This window comes from Cydia fagiglandana, chromosome 9 (genome assembly GCF_963556715.1).
Source record: "Cydia fagiglandana chromosome 9, ilCydFagi1.1, whole genome shotgun sequence".
Lineage (NCBI taxonomy): Eukaryota > Metazoa > Arthropoda > Insecta > Lepidoptera > Tortricidae > Cydia > Cydia fagiglandana.
Genome location: NC_085940.1, coordinates 1390250 through 1405128, shown reverse-complemented (window position 1 = coordinate 1405128; position 14879 = coordinate 1390250). Strand labels below are relative to the sequence as shown.

The 14879-nt window shown below is 40.4% G+C and overlaps 2 protein-coding genes across 2 annotated transcripts in view; one reads left to right on the top strand and one right to left on the bottom strand.

Moving 5' to 3' along the window:
• The window catches only part of LOC134667121 (Fanconi anemia group I protein homolog), a 28381-nt gene extending 22425 nt beyond the window's left edge, over positions 1–5956 (bottom strand). The window contains exons 1-7 of the mRNA XM_063524404.1: positions 5783–5956; positions 5594–5704; positions 4848–5020; positions 4155–4322; positions 3627–3737; positions 2908–3038; positions 2135–2328 (exon numbers count right to left, since the gene is read on the bottom strand). Coding sequence (XP_063380474.1) covers positions 2135–2328; positions 2908–3038; positions 3627–3737; positions 4155–4322; positions 4848–5020; positions 5594–5704; positions 5783–5881 — 987 coding nt within the window. The 5' untranslated portion in view covers positions 5882–5956. The remainder of the gene's footprint in view (positions 1–2134; positions 2329–2907; positions 3039–3626; positions 3738–4154; positions 4323–4847; positions 5021–5593; positions 5705–5782) is intronic.
• A 318-nt stretch (positions 5957–6274) lies between these two features.
• Positions 6275–14879, top strand: part of LOC134667120 (klaroid protein-like) — a 49679-nt gene continuing 41074 nt past the window's right edge. Inside the window, exons 1-2 of the mRNA XM_063524403.1 lie at positions 6275–6799; positions 8003–8192. Of these exons, the coding sequence (XP_063380473.1) occupies positions 6645–6799; positions 8003–8192 (345 nt within the window). The 5' untranslated portion in view covers positions 6275–6644. The remainder of the gene's footprint in view (positions 6800–8002; positions 8193–14879) is intronic.

Here is a 14879-nt window from a genome sequence, read left to right as displayed (position 1 = left end):
CTAGATCTCGTTTAAACCAGTTTTCGGTGGAAGTTTGCATTTTGCATAGCAATGTACATCATATATTTTTTTTAGTTTTATCATTCTCTTATTTTAGAAGTTACAGGGGGGGGGGGGGCACACATTTTACCACTTTGTGTCTCTAGCGCAAACTATTCAGTTTAGAAAAAAATGATATTAGAAACCTCAATATCATTTTTGAAGACCTATCCATAGATACCCCACACGTATGGGTTTGATGAAAAAAATATTTTTGAGTTTCAGTTCTAAATATGGGGAACCCCCAAAATTTATCGTTTCTTTTCCTATTTTTGTGTGAAAATCTTAATGCGGTTCACAGAATACATTTACTTAGTACTAAGTTTCAACAGTATAATTCTTATAGTTTCGGAAAAAAGTGGCTGTGACATACGGACGGACAGAGAGACATGACGAATCCATAAGGGTTCCGTTTTTGCCATTTGGCTATGGAACCCTAAAAATTTGGTTACCATTACAATTATTCTCTGTATCACTTAAACGACCTAATGCTTCCGGGAAGGACCTTCGTGTCCTTCCATCCTGTATATACATAATCCACCTATATAACTTGTAACTAAAGTAGATGTCATACACTAATGAAAAAGTAACAGAGTCCACCGGTGGCCGGGGCCGGAGTCAAACCGGCATCATTAGCTCAAAAATCATAGCAAAATAAGGCCTACTGTCCACGGAAGCGTAGCTGCATACGCGTATTCGTCATTGTACGCTTGGTGTACGCTTGCTTGCAGCCTACATACAAAACCGTACAACTCTGTCCACGGAGCGGCAACGTCGCGTCAGCGAAGCTGCATGCAAGCTTCATGCCGCCAGGCGTACTGCGTGTTATACGCCGGGCTGCATCGCACGGACAGCACGTTGAGTATTTGTGAGAAAAAATGGCGGTAACGGCTGCAAAGTTTGTGCAAATAGTGGAAATGTCTTTTTACTCATTCTATAAAATGAATGAAATACTTTGTCATTTGCTGATAGTTCTCTTGCAGCTACGAACAGTATACAATGTATGTTTTTTTCTATATATGGATGTATCCAATATAAACGGCGTCGTCGCCGACTTTGAAGATTTTAATAGGCCAAAATAACTTCTTCATCACTGGACGACATCATCACAAATGAAAGAAAATGCAGGCTACGATACGCTTACGCTACGCTTCGTGGACAGTGTCAGTACGCCGGGCTGCATGAACGCTGCACGGCGATGCGTGCAGCGTCTATGCAGCTACGCCTCGTGGACAGTAGGCCTAAGTTTTTGGCAAAAATTGCATTTGTGTACAAGCTTTTATCGCTGACTGTACTTTTCTTACGACAGACAACTAATACACATCGAGACAATTGTAAAAACCCCTAACACAATTAGGTTGCGTTGTTTCATCACAGAGTTCCCATGGCCAACTGCTGTCTCCATCATCAGATCAGCTCGATGGTACCATAATATTGCATTGTCATGCGATTTATACATGCATGCAAAACTTCAGCTCAATCCGTAACCGGGAAGTGGATCAAATTTAACTTGCAAGATTTGATTACACACAGGCAGACAGACTGACAGACAGACAACGGTCAGGTGAAACTAAATAAAAGCTTGTAAAAATAGACACAACTTCAGCTGGAACCGGAGCTTCAACGTCCGGCCTCGGCGACCGGTGGACTCGGTCACTTTTCCTTTACTGTATGATATTTAATTCAGTTTATAACCTAATAATTTAATACAAATAGTAGTATAATAGTTAATTACAAATTACTGATACATAACAATGGCCACCTCATATATCAGACCGCCAAGGTGTGTATAAATATCTTAACAAAGCATTTCTTCTTCTTCCTATATAATAAGCAGGGCAGGACTGCCATCTGACCTTCCAACCCAGAGGGGAAACTAAGCCTTATTGGGATTAGTCCGGTTTCCTCACGATGTTTTCCTTCACCGAAAAGCGACTGGCAAATATCAAATGATATTTCGTACATAAGTTCCGAAAAACTCATTGGTACGAGCCGGAGTTTGAACCCGCGACCTCCGGATTGAAAGTCGCACGCTCTTACCGCTAGGCCACTAGCGCTTCTCTTAACAAAGCATTTATTATCATAATATACTTACATCTAAGCAAAGAGCCCTACAGTCGCTCTCCGCACATAGGGCTAAAGCCAGGTCCAGTAGGAAAGGTGCCCGGAGCAACTGCGACCGAGGCCAGCCCCGGAGCACCTTGCAGAGCTGGGGCTTCTCCATGCCTTCCACTATGTGGTAGATGCAGGTGGAGAGGCAGCGACTTACTTCCGCTGGGCTGTGAGGTACTGGGAAAATAAAAAAAACAATAAAGAATTGTACCTTCAACAGTTTCAACTACTCAAAAAAACCGGCCAAGAGCGATTCAGAATCGTGTCCTGATGATTCTATACGACCATACCACCACAGATTTATTTTTTCCTTAAGTCCAACTCACTATAGTTATTAGTAGTATTAGGGTTCCGTTTACTCACCCTTTGGGTAAGGAACCCTAATAAAAAAACCTGGCAAGTGCGAGTTGGACTCGCGCACGAAGGCTTCCGTACCATAATGCAAAAAACGGTCACCCATCCAAGTACTGACCTCGCCCGACGTTGCTTAACTTTGGTCAAAAATCTCGTTTGTTGTATGGGAGCCCCACTTAAATCTTTATTTTATTCTGTTTTTAGTATTTGTTGTTATAGCGGCAAAAGAAATACATCATCTGTGATAATTTCAATTGTCTAGCTATCACGGTTCGTGAGATACAGCCTGGTGACTGACGGACGGACGGACGAACGGACGGACGGGCGGACGGACGGACAGCGGAGTCTTAGTAATAGGGTCCCGTTTTTACCCTTTGGGTACGGAACCCTAATAAAAATTACCAATATCATCAATATCCATAGTAGTAGCTTCCGAATCTGGTGTGGGAGGAGCCAGTTTGCTGTACAGCTGGGCACTGAAGTAGTGCCCCAGGTGGGACAGCACTATGTCGAAATCTTGCGTTTTGCATAGCCTGTAAATAAACAAATCAAACTTCAATAGTGCATGAACTATAGGGGGCAGCATAGGAGCCGTCAGAATTTTGGCGCGAAGCGTAAATCATTTATACTTCCGATGTCGCTCAAAAGATGGCAGAACCTACTATGCACAAGGAAACGTATCGAGAACGGCAGATGGTAGCACTTGCTTGCAATGTACATGTGTACATGTGTTTCCGATTCAGGCCACAAGATGGCAGTCCCTCCAACGCGCACGGTCCCTATACAAATAATTTGCTTTATACATAGTAATAGTAGTAGCTAGTAATAGTCTTTATTTCATGCGTTTTTGTTATTATATTTTTACACTTTCATTGTTATTAATTACATTTATATATTATTATTTTTTTAACTTTTATTGTTTTTCAATTTATTATATTCATTTGCATGTCGCGTGTGCGGAAAAGGTCTCGCCCAGTTTTTCCCATTCCTTCCTGTTCTGTACTGTTCTCCACCAGTATCTATCGAAATTTATACATACCAAATGGTAAATACGAAATATCATTTGATATTTACCATTTGCTTTTCGAAGAAATTATTTATATTCAACTGGTTTCACTTACTTTATCAGCTGATGGACAAGTGCGGGCAGCGTGTCTGGCGGGCACTCCATGATGTATGTGCAGATCTTGTTCACCACCTGCTTGTGTTCGCTGCGGGGAAGCTGTATGTCACTGGAAAATACATGTATGATCAAAGTTTGGCCAGAAGAGATCGCATTTTAGCTGTAAGATAGCCTGTTGCTACTAGATTCTTAAAATCAGTAGCCAGGTATGGGCGAAGTGGGCCGTCGCCCACGGACTCGCGCCCCAAGGGGGGCCTCGCCCGAGGCCCCTTCGGGCACAGTTAAAGAAAAGGGCCTCAAAGATGCGACTTCGCCCACGGCTACATTACTTCACACTATGCCACTGCTTAAAATATCGTCGAGTAAAGGCCTGGCCAAACATACGGCCCGACGCAGCGCCGCGTCGCCCTTTTATATTCTCAAAGAAGAACTGCATTTTACAGATTTTGAAAAAATATAGTCAGCAAAAAAAAATTGACAGAGTACAGAATTCTCAATGGACAACTTTGGTACAAACAGAACTAACTTGAACATGGCAGTGAGCTGCACCAATTGCCGCTCCTTCCAGCCACACTGGCACAGAGTCCGGATGCACTGTTCCCTGTACTCGGCTGACGTCATGTCTGTACCGCAGTGCTTCACTGTGTCCGCTGCAGAGAGAGTGTTCAAGCACTCGGGGAGTATGTCTCTCCATCTGAAACATTTGAATAAAAACTTGCTGTAAAAATGACATGATGATTTAGGGCATGCAATATCCCACATTCTCCTCCATTTATTTTCCATCTTTCCCTGTCCTTTGGCATGTAATAATAATTTAGCCTTTATTTCTGACATTTAAACTAATATACATATTTTAAATTGTGTTTTTAACTAGATGTTTCCTTGTCAGTTTGCCTTCAGAATTGCCAGTCTTCTGTCCCTGGCTTGATTCAGGTTAGATTCTTGTGTTGCATTCTAGAGTTGCTTTAATATTTAAATATTTATTGTTTTATCTGGTTTTTATTAAGTTAGTTTTGTTTTTACATTTCATTTTTATATTTCTGTATTTTTGCATTTCGGTTAACTTTTTCTAGGGGGGTGTTGGTCGTACTCCCCACGGGGACCAGCCGGATTGGGGAATGTCGAGTTCCATTCCTGTTATCCCTCATTAGGAATGTCTTGTAAATATTCATTATTAAGTATAAAAATAGTATCACTCCCTGTATCACTCCATACTAACATCATATTAACATCACTATCATCCACAATGGACTGGACTGTATCATTGCACCACTGTACAAGCTCACTCGCTGGCGCCTTAGCCAGTTCCAATCCTATTCTACTGATTAAGTCTCCACAGTGGGTCAGAGATGTTGACTCCTTCCGAAGTGTCTTTATGACTATGTCAATCACCTGAAAATGTACAAAGAATAAGAATAACTATATGTCTATGATTAGGCTGTATCTTGGAACTTAACAATAATAATACCTATGTAACGACTGATTTGTGTGTTAGTGTGTGTGGGTTTATGTGTACCTATGTGTGAATGGTCTACGAGAGCAAGTTATGACTAGTCGGCATGTCTGCTTTATTTTGCACGGCCAATATAAGCGACATCCAGACGCGATGATCAAATCGACCGATTTGATCAGCAACGAAATTGGCGTCAATCTCCAATTTAAAAAAATGCCTTAGAACGAAAATATGGCGTCACAAATTGGTATTCTTGCGTCCGCAGCTCATTTTATCCGTAATATTGGTCATTATCGGCGGTTGAATTCGGCGAGCCAAATTGGCGTTGGCGTCCGCACGTCCTGATTCGATCGGGCAATTTAATCAGATTGGCGAAAAATTTATTAGTCTGCGTACGCCTTTAATTCAATTCAATTTTGTGCATTTATGACTCCATCAAGTCCATCAATATGTTCAAATTAGAAAGTTGGGATCAAAATTAACATTAGGGATTAGAGAAGTCAAAACTGTACCTTGAGTTTAGACCGATACGATGGAGTGTTGTCTGAAAATCCATTAAACAGGCAATCAATTATTTTACTCCCATCGCTGTTCAGAATTCGTCGCGGTAGATACTTCAATATCTGAAAATAAAACCAACGTATTGCTACCACAAATGTTTCGCGAGGAGAATCATGATTCTTTGTGAAAGTACGACATACCTGATCAATTTTTTGATTGCATAGTTCACGCAGTTCCGCTCGTTTCGTGTTAGTATAGCCAAGTTCTTTTAGTTTCGTAAATAACTCGTTGACTTCCATTTTATTTTCAAAATAAATCGTAAACAAACGTGAACTCGCTGAACTGAATGACAGACAATGACAGTACAGACAAACCTCCCGCCAAAACTGTTTTATTCCAATCCGGTACACGCAGTGTCTGTTCGACTTCGACGGGCGAAGATGTGCTTGCATACGGGGAATGTAGTTGTAGCTTTTCCAGTTACTTGCATCGTGTAGATTTACTTTTAAGACTCGTGCTTGAAGCTTGAGCAAACTTTGCTTGCGCAAGTACGCAAGCACTATGTTTTTTCATGGTTTTTTATGGCCTTTTCAGCCATAGACAATTATTTCGTTAACATTTGAAAGAAAGGAACTCAAACAACGTTTACCATAGACAACACAGCTCTACTGCTAATGACGTCATCAGTTTATGTTTAGCGAGAGCTTACTGGCAGTTACGAAATTTACGAATTTCAACGTTACGGGTTCATTTATATACAGTACACTATTTGTATTAAATTATTTATAGTTAAGTAACACTACACAATCATAAATATCTCATAGTTAAAGTGATTTATAAACTCAGTGTTGTTAAAACGTTAAAAGTCAACAAGGTGTTGTTACGTTACTTTTGGCGGCATCACCGAAGCCACCGAAATAGATTTCCTTGTGCAATAATCAGTGCGTATCAGTGATCCGATGAACTAATCTGCATTTGGACCGGTTCTCACAAATAGGTCACGGTTTTCAAAGATGTCGAAAAGGTGATATCGTGAAATTTTGTGTCGCACGTTTATCTGAGATGGAGGGCTCAACCGTTAGTGGATTGCGGTCAAGGTCGCGGTCGAAAACACCCTTCCTGCGATCGAGCTGCGACCATGAGCACTGCACGGAGATGGAGGAGCACACCCATAAGTCAGGGCGGAAAACACCCATTAAAAGAAGCACCCCTATCAAGTAAGTTTTGGATAAACTGGTTTGTTTTCTTCATGCAATCCCACGCGTTTTACTTCACGATTGTTTTCTTTTATTTCGAGAATGTTATTGTTAGGAATTAGGAAATCTACTTCCGTATTTACATTTGGTGAGAGGTTATGCAAAATCTTCAAGGTAACACATAGTGTGAATAGGTACTTAATGTTTTATGAGTTTGCATGCAAGCTGATTCAGAAGGGCAGGTGTTATGTTTCACCTGCTTATTCGAATTGTAAATAATTTATAAATAAACACAAAAGGTTACCGAGAAGTGCAATATAATGTGAAACTTTGCACTTATGTTGTTCATAATCCTTATCAGTCCTTATTGATATCATAAAAATTAGCTTGAAGATGATATCATTAAAAAATAGATAAGTAATCAAAGTGACATCATGGGTTTACATGTTATGTTTACCTAGTGATGTCATAAGCCACAAAATCCCATTATTTTGAGGTCATGGTGACCTCATGAGTGACCTTACCTTGGACTAGTAACATTGTCACATTGTCAAATGAACTGATTTTATGAGTTCAGGTGACCTTCACTTGTATCCTTGATTTTATGATCACTGACTGTTCAAGTTTGATTAATACTATTGTTGGTATTTTTTTAACTCCGTGGTATGGCTAAGTACATTTAAGGAAACTAAATGGCAGCTAATTTATTTGTAATTTTTTTCCTAAAAAGATTTTTTTATTGAAAATGCAGTATTGTCAAGTGATTGTCAATCTGGCTACCACATTAATAAATAATAATTGGTGGATATCTTACACAGATCAACCTAGCCCCAAACTAAGCAAAGCTTGTACTATTGGTGCTAGGCGACAATATACATTACATACATACTTATGTAGATAAATACATAGAAAACACCCATGACCCAGGAACAAATATTAGTGTTCATCACACAAATAAATGCCCTTACTGGGATTCGAACCCAGGACCATCGGCTTCGCAGGCAGGGTCACTACCCACTAGGCCAGAGCGGTCGTCGAACACATTTGATTATCATTATCTTAATAAATATTTATTTTACTGCTAAATAAGCTTTCATAGATGTGATCACTTTATATCCCAAGGCTTATGGAATCCATGAGATCTATTTACTGGATCTGTAGAATTCTAATTAAATTCTGATAGGATTCAAAACCTGCACAAACTCTAATACCCATACTTTTCAGGCAACTACAACAAACCACATCAAAAACAACAACAGAAGTGATAAGGGAAGAATCAGAAGAGCTGGTCTCCCCGCCCGCCGCTCGGACCCGGCAGTCCATGAGGGGTGCTGCGGACCTGGTCAAAACCTCGGATTACTCCTCCGAGGAGAGCCTGGACAGGCTCAGGGGGCACAGGAAGGAGATATTCCAGGTATGTATTTTTTTAACTTTATTACATACTGAGTAATCTAGTTAATTCTATAATTACAGTAAAACCTTACTAAGGCGATTTGGAACGCCATAACCGCGTTTAAAGCGGGAAAGCGTATTAACTATGCAAAAATGTACGAAAAAAAAATATTATAATAATTTCTGATTTCGCCTTAACACACTTTTTTTGTAAATAAACCATTGTTTGAAAGATAATAAATCTTTTAAGCAGTAATGTTGTAAACTGTTTGCTCCAGATAAATCAAGCGTAAAGTCTACTCAGTGAACTGACCTCTGGTAGACCCTAATTGCAAAAAGATAAGTTCTAGTTGAGGTCAGTAAGTATGTTACTTTTTGTACAAGGTTAGTTTCATTAATTAGGTGTTATTTAACGCATTCACTGCCAGGGCCGCCAGGGGGCGTGGCCTAGGAACAAACTTGTCTGACGGCGAACGCACATGTGCGTCAGGGGCAGTGAATGTATTAATTTAATATGTGTATAAAAATATGCAATATAAGCGGGAACGTGGGTACTAGAGTCAAAAGCAAATATAATGAATTAATGAGACATCATGGAACTGAGTTGAATTTTTCTACAAAAGGAACAGGTTTTAAAAATTCAGAAGTTGTATTGATCTCCAAACATATTGTTGTCCAAAGTAACAATAGGGTTCATGCGAGTATTGATGGAGTTCAGAACACAATGCAGATGCAGTTGACACATTTGTATTACAACAAGATAGTTAGGAGCAAACCAAGGACACAGCTAGTCACGACTTATGGAGATATTGAACACGAATTGGGAGCGCGAGGAAATGTTTAACATAAGAATTCCCCCGAGATCAACGAATTTTAGTAAACGCCATTAGGACCCATTTTATAAATTATTATTTTCTTTATTTATTTTTCTTCTTAAGTTAGGTTAATTATAATATGGATATAAAAGTAAAATATAAAAACACTTATAACAATAAAAAAAAAATTATAAACACATTATAAAAAACCTAACCTAGGGTGCCGCCGGCAGCGGGGCAGGGCCCAAGCTGCTGGTGGTCAGGGCCGCAGAGTGAGGAATCGACGTACTATACGCGCCGTGTCCAAAATTACCGCCTTCTGCATCTGACCCTTGATCCAACCACCATAAATAAATGATCCATTATAAATTATTATTATTATTAAAGCCTTCTTTATTTCCTTAAATGCATTAAACTCTAACTTAAATATATTTAGTTATATTATATATTTTTCATATTAAGGACCCCTGTCGGGTATAGGCCTCCTCCATGTTTTTCCATTTATCTCGGTCTTTGGCCTTAATTGCCCAATTTTCACCGGCTATGTCTATAATATCCTTTGACCATCTCGTTTTGGGTTTTCCTGCTGTTCTTTTCCCATATGGTCCTGGCCACTTAGTGATTTTGCTGGTCCATCTTCCATCTGTCATCCTGGCTATGTGGCTGGCCCATCTCCATTTTTGCTTGAGTATGAACTCTAATTTCCAATTTGAATTCATTTTATAAATAGGCCAGTCAAAATAGATTTAAAAAAAAGCGTTTTGAGGAATTAATTCGCAGCACCTGGAAATAATTTTCATACATTCATTTGGTCCTAAATGCGTATAATCCGAGTTTGCTCCATCCCAGGAGGTGTGGATAAATTTTGGGAGCCTTAGGAGACATTTTACCTTGGATTGACAAAACCACTCGATGTAGATGGAACCCATCATCAATTACAATGTCACTACCAGCAAGGTTGTTGTGGATCAGACACTGGTGAAAAAAATATTATTGGCTCTTGATTTCCAGCCTGTCGGAAATAAATTCTTGGAAAAAATCTAATTTGACTGGCCTAAAAGCTATATGTCACTATTTAACGAGTCTAAGGGCCCCTCCACATCTGGCGTCTTTCGAGCGTCGGGGTCTACAATTCTATGGCCGCTGCTCGACGCAACGTCGACGCAGCGTCGACGCAACTGCGCAGCGACGTCATTTTCCAAAGCGCTGACCAGACGCCGACGCTCGAAAAACGCTAGATGTGGGGGGGTGGGGGGGCTAAAGCGGTAACGAGCATCTCCTCATCCAACAAGTATCAATTTAACGTGATTTAACTAAACGCTTAATCCCTAATTACTTTATTTTGATAATAGGACTTCGGCAACACAGCTACTATTACCGGAAGAAGTGTCAAACTTCTTAGGGCCCCCCCCACATCTGGCGTCTTTCGAGCGTCGGCGTCTACAATTCTATGGCCGACGTCGACGCAACGTCGACGCAGCGTCGACCCAACTGCGCAGCGACGTCATTTTCCATAGCGCTGGACCGACGCCGACAGACGTCGACGCTCGAAAGACGCCAGATGTGGGGGGGCCCTTAACGGCATCAATGATTCAAATCTAATCTCTTAACCCTTTGAACGCCACGCACATCAGAGGGCCTACCGCGAACCACGTTCGACGTGTTCGCTCCCTGTCACACTTACGTACGAATTAACAAGTGCGACAGAGAGGCAACACGTCGAACGTGGTTCGCGGAAGGCCCACAGATGTGCCATCATCGTGAACCTTGTCAGAATGCACTAAGGTTGATATTGGTCTGTAGCAGCGCGTCAGTTGACGCCTTTCGAGCTCAAAGGGTAAACGTACAACGTTATATATCTGTTATAGATTTCTGTGTAATGGTTTGAAGCACTAAAACAATGAAACGATTGTAATACAATATGTTGAAATCCCCAAATACTAAGCATGTCTAGAATTTCTGGATTGCACCGCTACTGACTGGATTTCCTCCAGCCGTTTATGTCTGGCTATATGACCTTGGTGACTGAATAGAAAGAGCGAAATAGTCTGAGCAGATACATATGCCCTTGATCCTAATTCGCTTTCCTGTTAAAATTCGTCGTCTAGTTAACGTTTCTTGGGGAGTATTCTATTATTCCATCGTTCACATCAGGCATCTGCATCACTGTCATTAGAATATCGCGCGAGCGATGGAGATGAACATAGGATTCTTATAATTTTAACGGCAGGCGTCAATGGTAACACACAACCAATGTCAATAGTAAGGCTAAGACACAGGCGACGCAGGTCACGCAGCGCAGCGCATAGCAGATTTCGTAAAGTAAAGAACGTCCTTTAGCTACGCACGCTGCATAGCAAGGACGTTCCATACCCATACTTTACAAAATCTGATCTGCGCTGCGCTGTGTGAAATGCGTCGCCTGCGTCTTAGCCTTGCTATTGACATTGGTGGTGTGTTACCATCGACGCCTGCCGTTAAAATTATAAGAATCCTATGTTCATCTCCATCGCTCGTGCGATATTCTAATGACAGTGATGCAGATATACCATTTTAACCTTTTAGACGCCAATGACCGATATATCCGCACCGCAGCCGGGCTAGCACATGATTGGCGCGACTGTCTCGCGGCGAGATAGACTACCCATCCTTCTTTTATTTATTAACATACTCGTAGATAGAAAAAGACGGGCAGTCTATCTTGCTCGGCATACAGGTCCAATGCCAAAGACTGATTAATCGGTCACAGACCACAGAGCAACATAGACTTACGTGCATATGCATAAAGTTCAATTTCAGTTTTGACACTTCGGTGAAGTGGCGACCGAATGACAGCTTTTGTGTTTGACACGGCGTCGAAAAGGTTAAATGACATCACAAATATAATTCATGGTAATGCGATTCTGATTGTACATTAACGTATGTGAGCCTTTAAGATAATAATAGCTTCATTCATAACCCTATTACTCTCAAAGACTGTTTAATATTAACATAAGAGGTTTACTTAATAAATAGATTAGGAATCCATATCAGTCTTATTTTATTGCACTCGACATTCTTATCGCTCCATTTTACATCAGACAAACCGTCCAACATTCAATTACAATTATATAATGAACATAAATAACAATCTAGCAATTAAAAACAGACTCCCCCTCAACCCTAGCCAAAGGTAAACCTTTAATACAACCAGTTAAGGTTTAATTTAGATCAACGCAAAAGCTTGTTCTCTAACGCTCGAAATTTATAAATGGATTAGATTTTCGAATCCCCCACGCGGTTTATTTTTAAATACGAACGCATATGGGCATTTCCCGCCAAGCAGTCGGTCGTCTTATAACGAAGTTTACATACGTTTAACCTTTGAGTGTACTTACTACTTAGTGTTTGGCTATTTACGGAGTAATTGACCTGGTTCTGAGGAATATCAAGGATGCGAGTGAGGTACGTTTCTATGGAGATGTTTGGATTCTTAGAATCGATTCGTGGTTGAGATGTGCGCTTTGTATTGGGTGAGTTTGTTATAATTGTTTCTTAAGGAGAATCAACAGAAATATAACTCGTAGGACTATTAAAAGCTGTATTAGTGGAAGTGTTTGTTTTTGTTTTACACAAGTGCAAAAGATGGTAAAAGTTTAATTGGTAGTGCGACACTTTGGATAATTCTAATAAACAATTCACATGATGAGCCCTTCTCTAGGAAAAGATAGTTTTATGTAAGAGGATCTAATTGATCTAAACTATAAACCTTCCCTCACTATGTTAATCTTTCCGAAAACATCTGATAATTACAAATGATATTTAGTATACACTAAACTCATTTACTCGAGTCGGGGTTTAAACTCACTTCGGTTTGAAGGCCGCACGCCCTACCCCTCAGCTTTTAATATTAGTTTATCCATATCATATCTAGAGCTAATTTTTGACATATAAAGTTCGAATCAGGCCGGTTATATGTTTATCGTATAGCGCATAGTTATTATGTGTTTATGGTATCCATTATTATCGCCTGTGATAGATTACTATCAACTTCCGCGCCTGTTTCGTACTTACCGTTGCCGACATCCCAAACTAGTAATGTGGGGCCATAGAGACAGCGTCTCAACTCCACCGGAAACAGAAACAGGCGGTCGGGCGCTTAGTTTGTTTAGTAGTCTCATATTTATTTAGGGTGATACTGATAATATCCACTAAAAATGCGCGTTACAGTACATTCTAACTGCAGCTGTATCAATAGTAAAAGTTTACTATTTACTTACAGTTGAACAAACTGATTTGTGATCCACCATAGAACGTTATCACAGTAAGTGTCCTAAGGTTCCGTCAAACAGGCGCGTTTTCCGGGCGGGGCGTAAGCGCGGCGTGAGCGTTTGTGTAAAAGCGGCGCACCGTTCACGCGCCGCCCGCAAAACGCGTCTGTGTGACGGAGCCAATAAAGTCATTCATAATAATGATACATTCAAAATCAATGTAATGCCAATAAGTCCAATAACGTACCTAGTAAATGTGAAAAGCAACGAACTAGAATATTCCGTCGCTGGTGAAATAGTTTCACAGTGGGCCTGGAATCAAGTGTTCGATTGCACGTCGTGCTGGTATTAACCTTTTGGCCGCCGGACCTAGTCCGCAAAGACGCTCACTCACACGCCAGAGCAAATTTTAAGTAAACAACTAATAAAAAGTTTAGGGATTGCAAATAGTGATATCGATATTTACAATATTATGGTAAAAATCTTTTTAATTTAGCTTTGTTCTTATCCTGTTTTAATTTCATTCCAAATTGCCAAAATTAAACATATGTTTTACACCCGAAAATGTTTAAAATATAGGGATTTAACATAAAAAACAACCACTAAACAATGTCGATTCAAGACGTGATATCGCCGCACTAGGCTGTACGAGAAGTCTTTTATACAAGACAACGGCGCCCATGGACTGCCCGCAATGCAGACCGACAAGGACTGTTTCCGCGCGGATCAAGTAATAATAGTCTCTAGGTCAACGGCGTAAGCGCTTGTCGGTACGTAAACTTTATTGGCGTAACGTTAAAGCTGCGCATCATGTGTCGATAAAGTCAATATACCGGAACTGTTTTAGTGAAAATTACACGTGGGTTGAATTTTTAATGAGTGAAGATATTATTCCGGAATTAGAATCTATCATTATAATTTCAGTTTGGTTTACATTAATCTATAGGTAAACTCTTATCAAAAAAACGTTCAACGACTTGTTACAAAAAAATTACACATTAACTTCAATGTTATAACAATAAAAGTAAAGTCTGATAAACAGGTATGTCCCCAGTGGCGGATTTCCCATAAGGCACAGTAGGCCCGGGCCTAGGGCGGCGAGATATTAGGGGCGGCAAATTGTGACAAAAAATTCGCTGATGATAAAAAAAAATAACTCAAAATTAGGCCAGGCAACGAATTCTCATAAATAGGTACCTATAGAGGGAAATGCTTGAAACACAATTTTTGACTTTGTACCTAACTTTATTTGGACTATCTAGGAGGTGAACATATCAAAAGTCCCCGGCCGTAACCCTTGAGCCGTGGGAAGAGAGAGGTTTGAAGGTCACATTTTTCAGTTTTTCGCTTATATCTCGGAAACTATGCGTTCTAACGACATGATCGGCGCGTAGCCGCGAACGCGAGTGTGGCGTCGATTTCGCATATTGTTGACGCCTTCGCGCCTTGTTCCCTGCTTGTTCCCCGTTTATAGGGTTCCTTACCTCAAAAGGAAAAAACGGAACCCTTATACTCGTGCGTCTGACTGTCCGTCTGTCACAGCCTATTTTCTCCGAAACTGCTGGACAACAATTAAGTTGAAATTTGGCACACGTATGTAAGTTTGTGACCCAAAGATGGACGTGTAACGTAAATAAATGAATT